This window comes from Papio anubis, chromosome 2 (assembly GCF_008728515.1).
Source record: "Papio anubis isolate 15944 chromosome 2, Panubis1.0, whole genome shotgun sequence".
Classification (NCBI taxonomy): Eukaryota; Metazoa; Chordata; class Mammalia; order Primates; family Cercopithecidae; genus Papio; species Papio anubis.
This window is the reverse complement of record NC_044977.1, coordinates 159,925,042-159,946,500: the sequence shown is the minus strand read 5'-3', so window position 1 is coordinate 159,946,500 and position 21,459 is coordinate 159,925,042. Positions and strand designations below refer to the sequence as shown.

At 39.4% G+C, this 21,459-nt stretch overlaps 1 protein-coding gene across 4 annotated transcripts in view; it reads right to left on the bottom strand.

The window, feature by feature from the left end:
• The window catches only part of CPNE4 (copine 4), a 505,087-nt gene that overhangs the window by 48,681 nt on the left and 434,947 nt on the right, over positions 1 to 21,459 (bottom strand). For all 4 annotated transcript variants that reach the window (XM_021934867.2, XM_021934870.2, XM_021934868.2 and 1 more), the window contains exons 8-9: positions 11,610 to 11,708; positions 5,758 to 5,844 (exon numbers count right to left, since the gene is read on the bottom strand). In XM_021934867.2, coding sequence (XP_021790559.1) covers positions 5,758 to 5,844; positions 11,610 to 11,708 — 186 coding nt within the window. The remainder of the gene's footprint in view (positions 1 to 5,757; positions 5,845 to 11,609; positions 11,709 to 21,459) is intronic.

Below are 21,459 nucleotides of genomic sequence, written 5' to 3'. Positions count from 1 at the left end.
GAGACATACTCTATCCTTTTGACCTCTATGCTGGAAGCCAGTATGGTTGTTGGGTTATGCCAACTGCCATCACCTGTGTTCTCAAGTACTTTAGGGATTTCTGGTCTTAATTTACATTTCTTTGTGATATTGCTGCTTGGCTTGGCTCTTGGTGATATTCTTGTATTCGTTTATTCAACAATTATTTACTGAACACTCACTATGCACTATATTCTAGGACTACAATGATTAGAGAAACAGATACAGTACTTGTAGTCATGGAGCTTACAGTCTGGATCCTACATGGAGAGTCAGTAACTGTAATTTTTGACTGTCACTTCTCAGATTCCATCTAATGCTCAGGAAGCTTCTTAGAGACTGACCGAAAAAAATCAGTGTTCGTCTCTCTAGATATCACCTCCAGGTGGCACACATCTATTGGCATACTTTTCTTAGAATTGATGTTCACTTGGTCTCTAAACAGTGCTCACTTTTGGTGTCCTGATGGCAGTGCTTTGCCTGATAGTTGGGACTCCATTCTGCTGTGTCTGTATATCAAAGAAATAAGAACTTGAAAGTGAGCAAAATAACAGTGCTTCTGAGCACTGAACTGTAAGAGCAACTCATGGAAGAAAAAAAATTGTGTGTACACAGTCACCTTAAGGAGAAAAATAACCATTGAATCTTGATCTTTTCTCCTGCTGCTTTGGGCACAGGGGTAGTCACATAACTGTTTAGAATGCATCCAGGATTTGATTTGTAAAGTTGTGATAAGATGTCTGATATGGAGACAGTCCTGACTCTATAAGAAGAGTTTATTGCTCAGAGTTCTTCAAAGGATAGGAGGCATGTTATGCCACACAGGAGGGTCACATGGGGAAGCACCAGGATAGGTCAGGAAGGAAAAGCAGTAAGGGGAAAGCAGGCAAATCATTTATTGTTTTTTTTTTTCCATAGGAAGGAGTAGGTGAGGCAGGATAAGCAGCTGAGTAGGCCTAGGATTGGATAGTTTGAATAATTTCAGCAGGTTTTGAAATCTGTCAAAACCATAGGAGTGGTTTCTAGTTATCTGATACCTGACCCTCGGGTCACATAAGATGGTAGAACATTGGCTTAGTGTGTGAGAGTTTGATAAGGGAGGTGATTGGGGGTTTGAACTAAAAAATGATTGGTTTGCATGTCAAAGGCATGCTAGAAGGCAGGTTGTTTGCTGTCTGTAGGAATTAGCTAACATTGGGAGAGTAGTCCCTCTTAGGTTCATAAGGTCCAAAGTTGTCAAAGCATCAAAAAATATTGAAAAAAAAGATTAATACAATGACTCCAGATGGCCAGTCATAAAACATTATCCCCTAGTCTCAGTGATTGGTGTAAAGGGTAGGGATATGACCCAAAGCAGACCAATTATTCTTTTCCCTCACTATCTTATTAGGTAAGGATGTGATCCTGTATATAGACATATTAGGTTCCTTCTAATATATTAGGAAACATATATCTATGTACATATACACACACATAAACACACACATACACACATGTATACATATATACAATCATGTGTCATTTAATGATGGAAATACATTCTGAGAAATACATTGTTAGGTGATTTTATCATTCCATGAACATCACAGAGTATACTTACACAAACCTAGATGGTATATCCCACTATACACTTAGGCTATATAGTATAGCCTATTGTTCCTAGGCCACAAGCCTGTACATCATGTTATTGTACTGAATATTGTAAGCAACTGTAACACAACTGTAAGTCTTTGTGTATCTAAACACATCTAAACATAAGAAGGCATAGTAAAAATATGGTATAAAATATAATAAATGGCACACCTGTATAGGGAACTTACCATGAATGGAGCCTGCAGGACTAGAAGTTGCTCTAAGTGAGTCAGTGAGTGAGAGGTGAGCGAATGTGAAGGCCTAGACTGTTACTCTACACTACCGCAGACCTTATAACACTTAAGCTACGCTAAATTTATTTTAAAAATAAAGTAATTGTATTACAATGGCTACAAGTCACTAGGTGATAGGAATTTTTCACCTCCATTATAGTCTTATGGGAGTACTGTCATATCTGTGGTCCATCATTGACAAAATGTTATTATGCAGAGCATGACTGTATATATACATATATACATGTATGTACAGCTGCTCCCGGACTTACAATGGGGTTACATGCTAGTAAGCCCTTCATAAGGTCAAAAAATTATGAGTTGAGTTGTCATAAATTGGGGACCATCTGTGTGTGTGTATACACATACACACACACACATATATACAGGTGTATCTTCTTTTATTGTACCTCACTTTATTGAGCTTTATATTTTTTACAGATTGAAGGTTTCTGACAACCATAGGGCATGACTATTGGTGCCATTTTCCCAACAGCATGTGCTCACTTTGTGTCTGTGTCACATTTTGGTAATTGTTGTAATATTTCCAAATTTTTCATTATTATTGTATCTATGACAGTTATCTGTGATCAGTTATTTTTGATGTTACTATTGTAATTATTTTGGGGTGCTATGAACCAAGCCCACGTAAAATGGTGAACTTCATTGATACGTGTTGAATGTGTTCTCACTGCTCCACCGACTGGCCATTCCTTCATGTCTCTCCCTCTCTTTGGGTCTCCCTATCCCCTGAGACACTACTCTATTGAAATGAGGCCAGTTAATAACCCTACAATGGCCTCTAAGTGTTCAAGTGAAAGGAAGAGTCACACATCTCTTACTTAAAATTAAAAGCTAGAAATGATTAAACTTAGTGAGGAAGGCATGTCAGTAGCTGAGGTGGGCCAAAAGTTAGGCCTCTTGCACCAAACAGCCAAGTTGTGAATGCAAAGTAAAAGCTCTTGAAATTAAAACTGTGAATATACAAATGATAAGAAAGTGAAATAGGCTTATTGCTTATGTGAAGAAAGTTTTAGTGGTTTGGATAAAAGATCAAACCAGATACATCATTCCCTTAAGCTAAAACCTAATCTAGAGCAAAGCCCTAACTCTCTTCGATTCTATGAAGGCTGAGAGAGGTGAGGAAGAAAAGTTTGAAGCTAGCAGAGGAGGTTGGTTCATGAGGTTTAAGGAAAGAAGTTGTCTCTGTAACATAAAAGTGTAAGATAAAGCAGCAAATGCTGATGAAGAAGCTGCCAAAATATCCAGAAGATCCAGCTAAAATCATTTGATGAAGGTGACTACACTAAACAACAGATTTTCATTGTAGATGAAACAGCCTTATATTGGAAGAAGATGCCATCAGGACTTTCCTGGCTGGAGAGGAGAAGTCACTGCCTGGGTTCAAATCTACAAAAGGCAGGATTATTCTCTTGTTAAGGGCCATTGCAGCTGGTGACTTTTAGTGGAAGCCACTGCTCATTTACAATTTCAAAAATTCTAGAGCTCTTAACAATCATGCAAAATCTACTCTGCCCATGCTCTATAAATGGAATAGCAAAGCCTGGATGGCATCACATCTGTTTACAGCATGATTTACTGAATATTTTGAGTCTACTTTTGAGACCTACTGCTCAGAAAAAAAGATTCCCTTCAAAATGTTGTAGTTCATCAACGATAGACCTAGTCACCCAAAAGCTCTGATGGAGATGTGCAAGGGGTTTTATTGTTGTTTCCATGACTGCTAACACAATATCCTATTCTGCACCCCATGAATCTAGGGGTAATTTTGACTTTCAAGTCTTCTTATTTAAGAAATACATTTCATAAGGTTATAACTATCATTACAGTAGCTTTTCTGATAGATCTGAGAAAAGTAAATTGAAAATTTTCTGGAAAAGATTCATGATTCTAGATGCCATTAAGAACATTCATGATTCATGAGAGGAGGTCGAAATATCAACATTAATAGGAGTTTGGAAGAAGTAGATTTTAACCCTCTAGGATGACCTTGAGGCGTTCAAAACTTCAGTGGTGGGAGAGACTGGAGATGTGGTAGAAATAGCAAGGGAACTGGAATTATAAGTGGAGCCTGAAGATGTGGCTGAATTGCTGCAGCTGATAAAACCTGAATGGATGAGGAGTTACTTCTCATGGATAAACAAAGAAAGTGATTTCTTGAATCTGCTCCTGGTGAAGATGCTGTGAACACTGTTGAAATGACAACAAAGAATTTAGAATATTCCTTAAATTTAGTTGATAAAGCAGTGGCAGGGTTTGAGAGGATTAACTCCAATTTTGAAAGAAGTTCTGCCGTGGGCAAAATGCTATCAGACAGCATCACATGCTACAGAGAAATCTTTCATGAAAGACGAGTCAATTAATGAGAAACTTCATTGTTGTCTTATTTTTAAAAGTTATCTCAGCCACCCCAACTTTCAGCAATTACCACCATGATCAGTCAGCAGCCATCAATATCCCCAGATAAGACTCTCCCCCAGCAAAAAGATTATGACTTACTCAAGGCTCATATGACTGTTGCATTTTTAGCAATAAGGTATTTTTAAACTAAAGTATGTATGGTTTTAGACAAAATGCTATTGTATACTTAATAGACTACAGTATAGTGTAAACGTAACTTTTATATGCACTGGGAAATGAAAGAATGTGTATGACTTGCTTTATTGCATTGGTTTGGAATAGAACCCAAAATAGCACTGATATAGGCCTATATACATATACATATACATATACATATACATATACATATACGTATGCCTGTATACACACATACACACAGAACATACACACATGTCAATCATCTGGATAGCAATTGAGTCCTGTATGGTGGAGTCAGAGACACATGGGTTAAAATCTCAGCTCTTAAATTTACTACTTGTGTGACTCTGAGCTAGGTACATAAACTCAGTTGAAAGTAGACATCTCAGGGTTGTGGTAAGAGTTTAACAGAGTTTATTGTAGTTATTTTCGCATAGTAAGTACTCAACTAGTGGCAGCATCACTCCCAGATTTGAGTTAAGAAGTTTAATTATTAGTACATGTGATTCTCTGCAAAGTTTTAGCCCCTCTGGAAGGAATTCATAAGTCCTTTAATCTTCTCCTGTTGTCTTGTTTTTATGGTACACTTTCAGTATGAGTAAGGTACCACATATAAAACACTGGACAGGCAGGGTGTGGTGGCTCACGCCTGTAATTCCAGCACTTTGGGAGGCTGAGGCAGGCGGATTACAAGGTTAGGAGATTAAGACCATCCTGGTTAACATGGTGAAACCCCATCTCTACTAAAAATACAAAAAATTAGCTGGGCATGATGGCACGCACCTGTAGTCCCAGCTACTTGGGAGGCTGAGGCAGGAGAACTGCCTGAACCTGGGAGGCAGAGGTTGCAGTGAGCCGACATCACACCACTGCACTCCAGCCTGGGTGACAGAGTGAGACTCCGTCTCAAAACAAAGCAAACAAAACCAAAATAAAACAAACAAACAAACAAACAAAAAAACACTGGACACTGTGAAGGGCATATAGTAGGTGTTCTAGAAATGTTGGCTTCCCCATTTGGAGATCTCCCTCTAGCCCTGCTCTGGGCAGAGAAGATCCTAACCTATCAGCAGCACTCTCCTGTCTTTGGGGCAGGGGTGTACCTGGGGAGAGGACGGTGACACTGGACTGCCACAGCTCCACGACCACCCATGCTTACATTTCTCATTTTATGTTCTTTAATACATGACATTTTTATTTTTATTTTAAAAGATCACATCTTTTTTATACTTTTTTCCTCTCACCACACCACCTGAACTCTTCCTCTCAGATAGCCCTAACTTCATACTCCTGGAAGAGAGGGTTGCATACATACCTTGCACAGATTGAGAATCACGGTGCCTGAGTTCTTGTAATTCTTCTTCTTGGCTTTGTACTTGGGATTGATACACTCCCACTGCACCTGAAAGAAGGGTCATAGTATGAGAATCTGTTCAGGAAAAAGCCGAGTCATTCCATAAGGCCAAACTCCTAGGTGCTGCTGAGGACAAACTGAACTGGAGGGCTGACAAATAGTCTCTAGGTGGTAACTCTTGCATGTAGAGGAGCAATAAGGGGGAGTGGTTGAGAGTGAGACTCTGCTGTCAGACTTCTAGTTTAAAATCCCAGCAACGCCACTTCCCTGCTATGTGACTTTTGGTAAGTTACTTGATGCTCTATGCCTTGGATATCTTCTCTCCAAAATGGAGCTTATAATTATACTCTATCTCATAGGAATATTGTGAAGACTGATTAACCCAGGTAATAAATTTAGAACAGGGCCTGGCACATGTCAATGCTTACTATTAATATGGTCAAATCAAACAGTACAGGGAAGAAGAAATCTGCAGGAATACAGTTGAGTGATGACCAAGTGCTAAGTCTTACTGCCCGAGAATTGACTCAAAAGGTTAGTGAATAGTGAATAGTCAGGCTAGAGAAATTTAGTAGGGATAATAATAAATTTACATAGAACTTCACAGAGAGCTAAAATAACAGATTGACATGTGTCCCAACAGTGACACAGTAGATCTCCAAAGGGGCCTTTTTGAGGAATAAGATCAGAGCTACAGGAGTGGCTGGGAATTGAGGAGTCAGCTGGGAACTAAGGGGAATAGGTCTCCAGCCTACAGAAGATTTAATGGGACAAAATCAATTGTGAATCAAATATCCAAGAGTCATTGAATGTTTCTGCCCACCAGCCTGTGAAAGCTGAATCTCTGGATTTCTACTCAAGAGACAAAATTTCACTACCTGAGAATTAGAAGTGTCTGAAAATGAAGTAGTTTCTGAGGCAGATGCAAATGGATAGGCTGACATAGCAGTGGCCTCCGATAATCGATTCCTCTCGTGTCCATGCATTTGTGTAGCTCCCTCCTACAATGTTGAGGCATTTAGTCACATGACTCATTTTGGCCAATGGGACACTAGCAAATGTGATATAAGCACCAGCTTGAAAAGTGCCTGTGTACTGGGACTGGCTCCTCTCTTGCTTCTGGGAAGTTTTCAGGGCCGTATTAAAAAGCTTACAATGGTCTCTGGCAGGATAAAAGTACACCTGGAGAAATATCCTGGCCATCCTTGCTGCTGAGGCACAAATGCATGAGTGAGTTCTGTTGGCACCACGTGGAGCACTATGTGAAGCAGAGAATTCAGCCAAAATTGCCAACCCAGAGAATGTTGAGTACATAGTGATTGTTGTTTTCAGCCAGGAAGTTTTGGGCTAATTTTTCACTCAGCAACAGGTAAGTGATACTGTAGTTTCTCATCACTGGAAGGTGCCAGCAGGACTGGGCAACTACATAGGATTTAGAAGAGGGAGATCTTATACCAATGAAGGGTCCTCCATGACTCCTTCAAAATGTGGAATTCTTGGGTGAAAGAAAGAAAGAAGAAAACATGCAAAGCAGAATCTAAAATCAGACCCCTAGCCTTGTTTTTGTCACTTAAAGGCCTAATCTCCTAATCTGTCCATAATGAATGTTGTCTTTCTTTCCTCCCTCAGATTTTCTTCTCATTTACTCTCCAGGTGGGTAGAACTTGATAAACAAGAATTATAGTCCATCTCAAAGTCAATTTAGTATTTCTAGACAAAAGAGCCCAAGTTCCTCCTAAACCAGTCAAAACTGATATTGTCTTTTGCCCCAAAGCTTCCTCTAATATTTTAGTAAAACAGGTGGCTTAGGGATTTACCTAACAGTTGGAAAGAAAAGACACTAAAATTAGCTGTGCCATTTTTTGTCATTCTCAATGATTTCTATTAATCTCAATTTCTTCCATCAAGCAGGATATATTGAGTTAAAGATTTCAAATTCTATTTCAAATTCTATTAAAAATTGTAGTGATCATTCATGAAAAGTCTACTCACTTCCTTCTCAGGGTAAGATGAGCAAGTATGGGTTAGGCAGGAGAGGGCTCCAATGAAGTTGAATCAAACCTATAATACTTGGGGTCCTTGTGCTTTTGATGTAGGTAGGGGGTCCTGATGGACCAGATCTAAATAGTTTGCATCTGTCTTGGGATGAAGTTGGCATATAACTATGGGCTACGCACTTTACTCTCCCAATCCCATTTAACTCTCCCCACAGCCCGCTTTGACAGATGGAAGATGAGGCTCAGAGAAGAGAAGGGACTTTCCCAGGTCATACAGGTGGTAACTGGTAGACCTGGGATTCACACCCACATCAGTCTCATTCCAAAGCCTGGACTATTAACCACAATGCCTTCTTCCTTCTTCTAGAAGGTTTTGGAGTAGCTCTTCTATTCTTGCAAGTATCCCCTTTGGCCACCCGAAACTAAGGATGCTTATAAATGTTATTCAAGAATTAATCAAAGGGTAAATTAAGAATTTACCCTGTACCTATAGAATCATAACTCCCACAGGAAAAGGAAAGTTGAAAGATGCTGTCTCCTGTTTTTCTCTCTGATGCTACAGACATTCCTCAGGGTTTGAGCCTCCTATACCCTCTCTTCAATCCCCTCTCTCTAGGTGTACTCATCCATTCTCTTGATTTTAAATGTCCTCTCTTAGTTGATGGCTCCTAAAATATATTTACAGGTAAACGTCTCCTCTGAGTATCAGTTTTTGAAACCAAATCTTGAAAACTTCCTCATAAACTGGACCTCCTTACCACAATTCTTCCTCACCTCAGGAAATGGCACCATTTAATCATTTATCCTTGAGTCAACCATTTCCTCCTTCCCTTACTCCCTATATCCAAGCCTTCAACAAACCTTGTAGCTCTTATCTCCAAAATATGTCTTAAGTCTCTCCAACTTATCTCTATGACTAGTTCCTTAACCCAAGTCATTATCACCTCTTATCTATAGTAGTAGCCTCCTAACAGATCTCCCTTGTCTCTCTTTAATTATCTACACAGTAGCAAAAGTAATATTTAAAAAAATTAAAACCAATCATGTAATTCTCTAGCTAGAACGCTTTGCAGCACTGTCCAGTAGAATTTTCTCAATAATTGGAATATTCTGAATCTGTACTATCCAATATGGAAGCCACCAGCCACATGAGACTATTGAGCATTTGAAATGTGGCTAGCATGACTGAGGAACTTAATTTGTTATTTAATTTTATTTTAATTAATTTAAATTTAAATAGCCACATGTAGCTAGTGGCTACCGTATAGGAAAGCACAGCTTGCTCATGCTCTTATCACATTTAGAAGAATCTGCTTTTCCTGGCCTCTGCCTCTATCTCTGACTACATCCTATGAATGGCTCTTTCACTCTCTGCTTCAGATACACTGGTGTCTTTCCAGGTCCTCAATCACACCAAGCTCATCCCTGCCTCTCTATTTTGCACTACTATTCCTTTCGCTTCAAATGCTTTTCTCTCACTCATTACATGTTGGCTTTTTAATCCTTAAGGGGCCTCAACTTAAATGTCAGATTATCTTTTCTATATGCACACTTTTATAATGAAACTGGTCCCGTTTTGTAATAGCATTTGTCACAAATTGTAGTTGTATTTTAACTTTTTTTATGTGTGTTTCTATTCCATCCTGACTCTCACCACTCTGTAAGCTTCAGGAGGGCAGGGACCATGTCAGCATTGTTAGTCATGGCACATTTAGAGCCTGGCAGAGTGCTTGGAATTTGCTAGGTGCTACTTGATAAATATTGTAGAATCAATAAATAAGAGAATATTTCCCACTATATAAATACACCAAAATGGTGGCTGGGTAGTTAAACTAAAGTTTTTCTGGTATCTCAGTGACACAGAAAAGCACATTAGCATATGGTCCATTTCCTCAATGGAACTTAAAAGATCTGTTTGAAAGCATTATGTTTTGGTGTATTTCATTTATGATATGTGTTACATTCTTACTTTTAATATTTAATTAATAAGATGAAATATTTCCCCTATTTACTGCTTGGACTATTTCTATTCATAGAAGTAGATAAGGCAAAACTTTATAAAACTCTTTAGAACTCTAGCAGGTGGTATGAATGCTGTCATTGATTTAGTAGCTAAATAGGACTAGTTCTGCATATTCAGCAGAGCAATATTCTCTAGCTATATTCCTTGTTATCTTGGGAATGACTTTCCTTATAATTTAGTGTTGGTTTTAACTGTGCCTCTGAAACTCTGCATCCTGGCTTGTGGGTGATGGTCTCTGTGTGTTTGACAAGTTTCTTGTAATGCTGAGTACCTAATAAAGCATTTACAGCAGGTTTTGCAGGAGCTAAGGGGAAAGCTGTCACTGTTTCCATTGAGTTTCCAGACCAAAGGTATGTATTCAACAAATAATCTGATTCAGATTAAGTTTCTGAATTTAAAAAAAGTTAGTTCATTTCCATGCAGTTTGCCTGTATCCTGACCTTACATATGAGAGAGTTGAAAAATGAGTTGGGGCATCTCTAATTAGCACTTCTGATCAGAACAGGCATAGAGTATTATCTCTAAAGAAAAAGACTTTCTCAAAAGCACTGGGCCCTCTACTTTCACTTCTTTCTGCTCCACGAGGACAGTGAACTCCAGAGTAAGAATAGCAGGTATCTTGGGTTGAGTTCCTCAAGAAGCAAACTTTGAGGCAAGAATATAAGTGCAAGTAGGCCATCTGGGAGGTGGTACCAGGAAGTATGAATAGAGGAGTGGGAACTTAGATAGAGGAGGCATCCCAGAAATGGTGCATTATCAAGTCAGTTACCACTGTGAACAACTAGGGCCTGCTGGGGAACTCTGGGAAACTGTATGGAGCATATACCTCAGAGTTTTGTCAACTGAAGGGCAAGGGAGCTGGGGTATTTATACCCCAACTTCCATTAGTTATTTGTTGAGGGCTACCTCCTGTTACATCTTCTTCCACACATCTAGCTTGCTTTGGGCATGGATAAAACAGGCTCCAGCAGATAGAGAAAGCCCCCAGGCAAAGAGTTATTTCAGCTGGAAATTGGGCAAGTGAACAATAAACAGGTAACAGGAGAAGTTGCATGATTTGGGCCCAGATGACTATCCATCTATCTATTTATCTATCCATCTAGATATTATATGATATGAAAGTGTGTGTATCTGAGGGAAGTTTAGGTTTCTGTGTGGGGCAATGTGTCTTAGTGGTATGTGGTAGTGTTTGTGTACAGGTCTTGGCATCAAGTGTGTAAGAGTAAAATGATGGAACTAGAAGAAAACCTGGTACCCATATGAAAATTTGGAAGATTCAAATAATTTCTCCAAAGCATGAAATTATTATTAATGTCACCAAATCATGGAAATATAGACCTAGAAAGAATACTACTGTTAATAGCAGATATTTTGGAAATGCTAGCTGTGTGCTGGGTGCTCTGCTAGCACCTTGGATTGTCTCATTTAATCTTCACAAAATTCTATGAGGTAGGTACAATTATCACTCTTACAGGAGAGCAAAATGAGGCATGGAGAGATTAAGTCATGTTTTCAAGGCTACACATCTAAAGGAAGTTAGAAGTACTCTCATGTAACTTTTCCATTTTACTAATGGAGAAACTAACGTTTGGGGTCAGTGTCTTGTCCAAGGACACACAACTGCTTTGGATTGGGCTAGTTCTAGAATCTAGGTACTCACATCCTACCATGTTCCCTTCTTATCACACTTAATCATACATTGATGTTTTGCTTCTCACTGTTTCATTTGTAGCTGGGTTCTAAGGATGCATCATAGAGACTTGAGGCAAAACCAAAAGTGGTTGACCATGTACCTGTTTCCCTTCCATTGCTCCTCTCATCTCCTTGAATGTCGAGGTGAATTCTCCAATGAAGTCATGCTTGCCATTGGAGTCCCAGTCCCATACTATGCACTGTAAGAGAAAACAATTATTTTTCTTAAAAAATTAAGAATGTAGCCACAGCAGCTGAAGGCAATGTGAACTTTATGAGAAGGAGTAGATGAAAGATGTTTGGTCTGGAACCAAAGCCTGGGAGTCTAAGATTGAAGCATGTGGGATGTAATTCTGGTTTCTCTAGCCCTTTACTTGGACTTTTTGCCACAATCTGCAAATGGCCCTGTGATGCGGCAGTGACTACAATGATTTGCCCATTTTTTAGATAAGGCCAGTAAGACCCAAAGGAGATAAGCGACTTGCCAAAGGGACCTTCTCGTGAATGAAAACCTGGGACTTGAAGGCAGGTGCCCTGCTTCCAATTCCAGTACTCTTTTATGCATAGCAGATAGCCTCCCTGGTTTACATTGGCATTAGATGCGTGAGTCCATGTATATAGCTTCCACATGGCAGCTCCTGCTTCATGATTTGAGTGGGGCCATATTAATCACATTTTTCTTTTTCTATTTTTTTTTTCGGAAGGCAAAATAGCAATGACAACACAAATTATTAGGAAGACAAAAAATCTTTAAACGTACCTACGTGAAAAATGGTTGGAAAATAGTGCACAGACAACACCAGATATTTACCACACTGGTAAATATTTTGCACCCATCACACACAAGATGCAACCATTCACTTCTAACAAAAGGGCTAAATCCTCAGCTCCCGAGTGATACTTTTTAGAGTGACTAGCCTGAATCAGCAGCAATCCCTCTGCTTGGTCACATATCTAAATGAAGAGGAAGGTCTCCATGTATTCCAAGGGTGGAGGCTGGACTGGAGTCTTAAGCACTTTAGATATCATTTCTACATCTGAAGCCAAAGATTTGCAGGAAAGAATATCAGACCTCAAATAAGAACAAGGCAGCAAAGGGACCTTTTGCTCAGAGGTTTTCCTTGGAATATTGGGGCTCTGAGAGGCAGCTTAGCTCTTCTTCAGGGTGCAGATCCCACTGGCCAGTCTTGCCTGAAAAATCTGACTTGGTAATCTGTTCCCAGATCCTGCAGGATGCCTCACAGATCTACAATATGATCTGTCTAGAATGAAACATCGTTTCCCCCTAAATTTACTCCTACTCATTTATTTTCTGTCACAGTGAATTGCATCAACACTCATCCAGTTGCTGCAAACAGAAAACTGGGCATCATTCCTGATATTCCTCTCTCCACTCACTCTCCCACACCAAGTCCTCTCCATTCTGTCTCCTAACTATGGCTTGACTCCAGCACTTCTCTCTATTCCTACTGCTCCTTCTCATCTGCATTACTGCAACAGTCTCCCAGCTTGTCTCCTTGTCTCACTTGTACTCCCATGCCCCTTAGAACCCACTAATTATGTTAATTCCCTGCTTAAAATCAAAATGTATATAGGCTAGCAGGTCTTCCAAGGTCTTTCATGTTCTGACTCCCTCAGTACTCCCAAATTCACCCTTTATGATCCATGCTTACTGTATTAGTCAGTGTTCTCCAGAGGGACAGAACTAGTACAATGTGTGTATATATGAAAGGATGTTTATTGGGGAGAATTGGCTCACACAATTACAAGGCAAAGTCCTGTCATGTTAGGCCGTCTGCAAGGTGGGAAGAGAGAAGCCGGTAGTGACTCAGTTCAAATTTGAAAGTCTCAAAACCAGGGACACTGACGGTGCAGCCTTCAGTCTGTGGCTGAAGGTCTGAGAGCCCCCAGGAAGCCACTGATGCAAGTCCCAGAGTCCAAAGGCCAAAGAACCTGGATTCTGATGTCCAAGGGCAGGAAGAGTGGAAGGAAGCATGTGGCATGGGAAAAAGAAGGAAATCAGAAGACTCGGCAGGCAAGCAAGGTTATACCACCTTCTTCCACCTGCTTTGTTCTAGCCATGCTAGTAGCCGATTGGATAGTGCCCACCCATATTGAGGGTGATCTTCCTCTCTCAGTCCACTGACTCAAATGGCAGTTTCCTCTGGCAATACCCTCACAGACATACCCAGAAACAAGACTTTTCTAGTCACCTAGGCATCCTTCAATCCAATGAGGTTGACCCCTAATATTAACCCTCACACTTACAGTGTTTGAAAGTTTCTCTAAAATGGGGTTGGTAGGAAAGAAAAACATTTGCAATGACCTTTTTAAGACATCAAGAAAAACTAATTTCTCAGCTTCTGCTATCTCTTTAAATAGGGAGGATTTGGCAGATAATTATTTTGCCTACGATATATTAAGAAGCCCTTTGGTTAGGAAGGAGAATGCATTAGAATAAATAAGAATGGAAGAGATTAAGACAAAAGGAGCTAAATTTCTCTGCTGAAAAAAGTAATGGTCAAGTTGAATTTTCTCTTTGATAACAACTGGAGACACAGAGGTGGGACCAAGACATGAGAACTGAGAAGAAATTAGGGTGGGTTTCCTCAGAGGGCTGAAGATGGACCCAAGTTTGGGGTGGGAGGAGGGGAGAGACAGGTAAGGAATTTTTGAAACTGTGATGTCTAATTTTCAAGGTGAGATTATTTATATACGTCTCCCCTCCGTTCCCCCTCTCCCAACTTGCCCTTCTTCCATTAACCCCAACACTCTACCAAACCTGCTACCCATAACATCATTATGCTGATGGTGACTTGGAGAATAAAGGAGAGGGGCTGTGTCCATATTGTGGGGACAAAGCAGACCAGAGTGCCGTGTGAGATGGCCCACTGCAATGACTGAGAACTGAATGGGGAGCAGGACTGTGGAGAGACAGCTTGAAAGGTAAATCTAGGGGTGGAACTTTACAGAAATACTGTGGAGTGGTGGAGCTCAACAGAAATACCGTGGCTATTCTGCCAACCTGAGTCCCTAAGTGAGGGTAGCATAGAACTCTCAGATGACCTATATGTAGGTAAGAAATAAACCTTTCAGCCATTGAGATTACTGCAGCATAACTTAGTCTAAGAACCATCCAAGTACTTAAAGTACTGTCGTAGGAATAGGTATTATAATTTATTTTTTTCTGATTCCAAAAGTAAGAAAAACAGAATTTTAAGAGGTTACAAAGAAGTAACAAAGGAAGCATTTTCCAATAAACCTGTACCAAACAAAAGAACCTGTTTGTTAAAACGTGTTTTATTGCTGGAAATGTTCAAGCAGAAACTGCAGGACCACATGCAAAAAACACAGTAGAGAAAGTCAAGCAGACAGTTACAAACATTTGGTGGGATGTTTTTGAACTTTCTTCTAATTCAGAGATGCTAAGATTAGTTCTAGTTGCATAGGATGCAAAATGAAGTCAATGAAAGGCTTAGCTCATTCTGCTTGAAATGCTATGCAATGCAATGTAGCTTTGATAGGAGTGATGGGACCCCTTTAATTCAAGTTAGGATGAAGTTCTACCTCATTTTTCAATGAACAGTGGAACAAATAAATGATTCAGTCATTTGGAAAATTGCTCAGGATGTGCACTGTGATCATCACATTGTAGAACACTGAATTGATCTGCTGTTACAATCAGGTGCTTTTCTCTCTGTGTGCCAGCCCCTCCTTATTGACCCTGGCACTCACACACTCCTTACCTGGAGAAAGGAGTAGAAGAAAGCTTGCTGGGTTTAGATATAGAAAGAGGAAGAAGAGTGGTTCCTGGGACCTTGTATTTGAGGCTCATAACATTGCCTGATAGTAAGTACAGCCCACTAAATGCCTGCATTTGACATCAGACACTTACTCTTTTACCTTTGGAAGGAGCAAATAAAAAGGCAAAGGAGGCAGAAGCCAATAGAAGAAAAGAAGTGGGAGCAACCTTTTAAACACTCCCCTGAAATGGGAAAGAGGAGGAGTTCCCTTCTTTAGGGGACAGGGCACACATCCCATTCACCCCTTCTTTGCTCTCCACTAGATTTCCCGTCATGCTTTGGTGAATTACCGTTCCCCCTTAAACTGCCAACCTCAAGCCTTTAAGATGTTTGCAATGTACTCTCTGGCTGGGGAGAAAGGTAGTGACCACCAGGCCTCCCTGAACTGGAGGATGAGTCAGGCTTGACAGAACTCCGTCGGGGGCCTCTCGGCAGCAGGCAGTGCTGCTTACAGGAGCCTGTTTCTTCAATCAGCTAGCATTCCTCATCCGGGCAGTTGCAGAATTTTATTTTGACCTTCCTGAGACGGGATCCCAAAGGAAGAAAGACACAGTGAAGCAGACAAATAAAAACACTGTCTTTCCTTCTCTCCCTGGCATGAAGCAGGCTCATGACAGCTCTGATACAGCTGACAGAGGAACGCATCTTGGTGAAAAGTCAACAGATGAACCACCCTGCAGAAAAACTGAGACAGAGGCAGAGTCCTTGGTGTGAATCAATAAGAAGGCCTTGACACATCTGTGAGAGCACAGCACCTCAAAACTACCTACAAGCCAGAAAACCTTCTCAGGTTCTTACATCTCACAGAGCAGTTTAGGTATAAAATCTTTTAAAATGCATAAGCCTGACAGATGGTCTAATTAACCCCCTCCTTTTACAGAAAAGAAAATTGATGACAGATAAGTGACTTCTGCCAGTTCACCCAGTACAGGTTGGACTAAAATCCGGTTTTCATACCTCCTTGATTTCGTCACTACCACACAAACACAAATTATAGTAGTTATAAAGTATATAGTGTGTACTTTGTGCCAGACATTGTTCAGAGCACATCATACATATTAACTCACTTAATCCACAGAACAACTTATTGTATGCTTATTTTACAGATGAGGAGACTGAGGCACAGAAAGATGAAGGAACTTTCCTGAAACTACACAACTAACACTAGGGAATCCTTCAACTATAGGAAGTTAAGCATCATAGCTTGTCTTAACTGAGCATCTTTTACAAACCCAGGCCATTTGTGTTTATGGTCTTTAATTCTTCACAATAACCATGACATGACAATATTATTACCATTTACAGGTTAACTGCCATTCACAGATGCCATTTACAGGCTGGGAGAGGGAATGTGACTTGACTAGACACCTGGTAAGTGACAAAGGTGGATCTGAACCCAGGTTTCTAATGTCATAGCTGATACACACACACACACACACACACACACACACACACGCATACACACACATGTATATGTTGTTGTTGTTATGCCATACTACCTCTTAATAGAAGCAGGAACTTAGAATCAAGGTCTCATGAGTCTGCTCTGTGTAAAATCTCCATTCTTTGAAACTGTAAACTACTAGAATCCTCTAAGGTTTAGTGGGCACACCAAAAAATACAGAGAAAGAACCTGCTCACTGTTTCCACACAAAAGGATGCAAAGGCAAGTAGTCTGTGCATTGTCCCTGGGGTCCTCAGCTCTGTCGGTAGAATGCATGGATAAGTGGGTCTGAGGTATTGGGTTACTCCCTTCTACTCTTGTTTTATGATTGCCTTGAACCCATTAAAAGAAATGTGTTATGCCAACTTATAGTACACTAGCTTTTTTGATGGTCAGCTTCATGTGTCAACAAGGCTAACTGGCTAACAGTTCCCAGTTATTCAATCAAATAATAATCTATTTTATATATGTGGTTACACAGTTTATAATCAGTTTACTTTAAAGTAAAGAAGGTTTTGTGGTTCCATATGAATTTTAGGGTTGCTTTTTCCATCTCTGTAAAAAATGCCTTTGAGATTTTTATTGGAGATAACTTCAAATCTATAGATTACTTTTGTAGTATGGACATTTGAACATTAAGTCTTTCAATTCATAAACATGAAAGGTCTTTCCATTTATTTGTGTATTCTTTGATTTCTTTCATCAATATTGTGTAGTTTTCAGTGTGGAAGTCCTTCAACTCTTTGGTTAAGTTTATCCCTAAGTATTTTATTGTTCTTAATGCTATTGTAAAAGGAAGTGTTTTCTTAATTCCCTTTTCAGATAGTTCATTTTAAATATATAGAAAGGTTACTAATTCTTGTATGTTGATTTTGTATCCTGCAACTTTATTTTATCCTGAATTCCTTTATTAGATTTAACAGTTTATTTTCATGAAGACTTTAGGGTTTAGTATATATAGGATTATATCACTTGTAAATAGAGATAACTTTACTTCTTCTTTCTGATTTGTTTGCCTTTTATTTCATCTATCCTAATTGCTCTGGCTAGAATTTTCAGGACTATGTTTTTTTTTTTTTTTTTTGTTTGTTTGTTTGTTTTGATGGAGTCCTGCTGTCTCGCCAGGCTGGAGTGCAGTGGAATGATCTCAGCTCACTGCAACCTCTGCCTCCAAGGGTCAAGTGATTCTCCTGCCTCAACCTCCCGAGTAGCTGGGACTACAGGCACACACCACCATGCCCAGCTAATTCTTTTTTTTTTAAGTAGAGATGAGGTTTCACCATGTTGGCCAGAATGGTCTCCATCTCTCGACTTCGTGATCTGCCCGCCTCCGCCTCCTAAAGTGCTGGGATTACAGGCATGAGCCACCATGCTGGCCTGGTCTTCCACGACTATGTTAAATGGAGATGATGAGAGTGGGTATACTTGTCTTCTTCCTGATCTTAGCGGAAAAGCTTTTAATCTTTTTACTATTGAGTATGATGTTAGCTGTGAGCTTGTCATAGATGGTCTTTATTATATTAAGGTACATTTCTTCTATACCTAGTTTGTTGAGTGATTTTATCATGAAAATGTATTAATTTTTTTTCAACCCAGAATAGCCAAAATGATCTTGAGAAAGAAGAACAAATCTGGTGACATCACATTTCCTGATTTTAAAATACATTACAAAGCTACAATAATTAAAATAGTGTTTATTGGCATAAAGATAGGCAAATAGACCAATAGAACAGAATAGAGAGGCCAAAATCAAAACTATGCATATATATTCAACTGAACTTTGAGAAGGGAGTCAATAATACACAATGGGGAAATGATAGCTCTTCAACAAATTGTGTTTGGAAAACTGGATATTCACATAAAAAATGAAATTAGACCTATACCTTATATCATACACAAAAATCAGCTCAAAATGGATTAAAGACTGAAACATAAAACATGAAACCATAAAGTTCCTAGAAGAATGCATAAGGATAAAGTCTTGACGTTGGTCTTGGCAATTATTTCTTGGATATAATGATAAAAGCACAGGTAATAAAAGCAAAAATAGACAGGTAGGACTACATCAAACTAAAAGGCTTCTGCACAGCAAAGGAAATAATCAACAGAATTAGTGGGCAGACTACGGAATGGCATAAAATATTTCCAAACCATGTAGCTCATAAAGGGTTAATTTTCTAAATAAAATAAGAAACTCCTACAACTCAATAGCAAAACAAACAAATAACTCAATTTAAAAATTGACATAAAGCTTGGATAGGCATTTCTAACAGAAGACATACAAACGGCCAACAGGTGTATATAAAGGTGCTTGGCATCATTAATTATCAGGAAAATGCAAATCAAACTCCAATGAGATATCACCTTACACCTGCTAGGGTGGCTAATATTTTTTAAAATGCACACACACAAAAGATAACAAGTATTCGTGAGGATGTGGAGAAATTGGAACCTTGGTACATTGTTTTTGGGAATATAAAATGGTGCAACAGCTATGGAAAACAATATGGAGGTTCTTCAAAAAATTTAAAATAGAATTACCATATGATTCAGCAATCCCACATCGGGGTAGATAGACAAAAGAAGTGAAATCAGCATCTTGAACAGGATGTCTGCACTCTCAGGTTCATTACAGCATTGTTCATAATAGTGAAGATATGGTAATAACCTAAATATTCACTGATGAGTGAATGGATAAAGAAAATGTGGCACATATACATACAATGGAATATTATTCAGCCTTAAAAAAGAAGGAAATCCTGCCATTTCTGACAACAGGGACTGTGTTAGTCTGTTCTTACACCATTATAAAGGAATACTTGAGGCTGCGTAATTTTCAAAGAAAAATTGGCTCATGGTTCTGCAAGCTATACAGAAAGCACGGTACTGCCATCTGCTTCTGGTGAGGGTCTCAGGAAGCTTGCAGTCATGGGGCAAGGTGAAGGGGAGCCAGCAAGTAACGTGGTGAGAGCAGGAGAATGAGAGAGTGAGGGAGGAGCCAGGCTCTTTAACAACCAGCTCCTGTGTGAACTCAAAGCAAGAACTCACTCATTACAGCAAGAAGGGCACAAAGCTATTCAGGAAGACTCCACCCCTATGACCCAAACACCCCCCACCAAGCCCCATCTCCAACATTGGGAATCACATTTCAACATGAGATTTGGAAAGGACGAATATCCAAACCATATCAGGGGTGAGCGTGGAGAACACTATGTTAAATGAACTAAACCAGTCACAGAAGGACAAATACTACATGATTCCACTTATGTGAAGCACATACAATAGTCAAACTGATAGAAGCAGAGAATAGTGGTTGCCAGGGGCTGGAAGGTGGGGAATTGGGGAGTTGTCATTCAATAAGTACAAAGTTTTAGTCATGTTAGATGAATAAGTTCTAGAGAGGTAATATACAACATAGTGCTTATAGTGAACAGTATAGTATTGCACACTTCACAATTTGTTAAGTGAGTAGATCTCACGTTAAGTGTTCTAACAAACAAACAAATAAGTAAATTGATACAAGGAAACTTTTGGAGGTGTTGGATATGTCAATTAGCTTGTGATAGTATCACAGGTGTTTGCATATGTCAAAAGTCGTCAAATTATGCACATTAAGTATGTACAATTCTTTATATACCAATTATATTTCAAAATAGCTATTAAAAATTAAGTAAAGCAAATTTTTTTCAATAATCTGGATGGGCCTGATACAATTAATTGAAAAGCCTTAAAAGGAGCATTGAGGCTTTTCTGAAGGATAAATTCTACCTGTGGACAGGATCTTCAGCTCCTGCCCTAGAATTTCCAGTCTGCCCTTCCTGATGGCCTCATATACAGACTTTGGACTTGCCTAGCCAGCCCCCACAATTACATTAGCCAATTCCTTGTCATAAATATCTTAATATATGTACATCCTCATGGTTCTGTTTCTTGGGAGGAACTCTGACTGATACAACCTTCTTTACCTCTTCCCTGGTTTTCATGTAGTAACATTCTGAAATGAGTTTTCAGTGACACACAATTGGTCCTCTCATACTAAAATGCCAACATTTATTGAACACTCACTTTGTCCCAGGTGTTGTTGTAACCATTTGTCATGCTCTGATTCATTTAATCTTCAGAGTAATCCTCTCAGTGAGACATTATTATTATCATCCCTACTGAATAGATGAAGGAACTAAGAAACAGAGGGGTTAACCAACTACTGCTGCTATAGAATATCCAAGATCAGAAAACCAAACACTGCATGTTCTCACTCATAAGTAGGAGTTGAACAATGAGAACACATGGACACAGGGAGGGTAACATCACACACCAGGGCCTGTCGGGGAGTGGGGGGGTGCTAGGAGAGGGATAACATTAGGAGGAATACCTAATGTAGGTGACGGGTTGATGGGTGCAGCAAACCACCATGGCATGTGTATACCCATGTAACAAAACTGCATGTTCTGCACATGTAACCCAGAATTTAAAGTATAATAATACTAACAAAAAGAATATCCAGGGTGTTGAAAATGTGACTGACTTTGACATCAGAGTTCAAAGGATCTGAATCTGATTCAGTTCCTGGTGGGCAGAAACCAGCTGTCCAAACTGTGATCATCAAATAACATAACTGCTGCTCATCAGTGCACAATTCTCATAAAGGAAATATGTTCTTTTTCTCTTGGCTTTAAAATTTTTATTTTTTTAATGTTACAACTT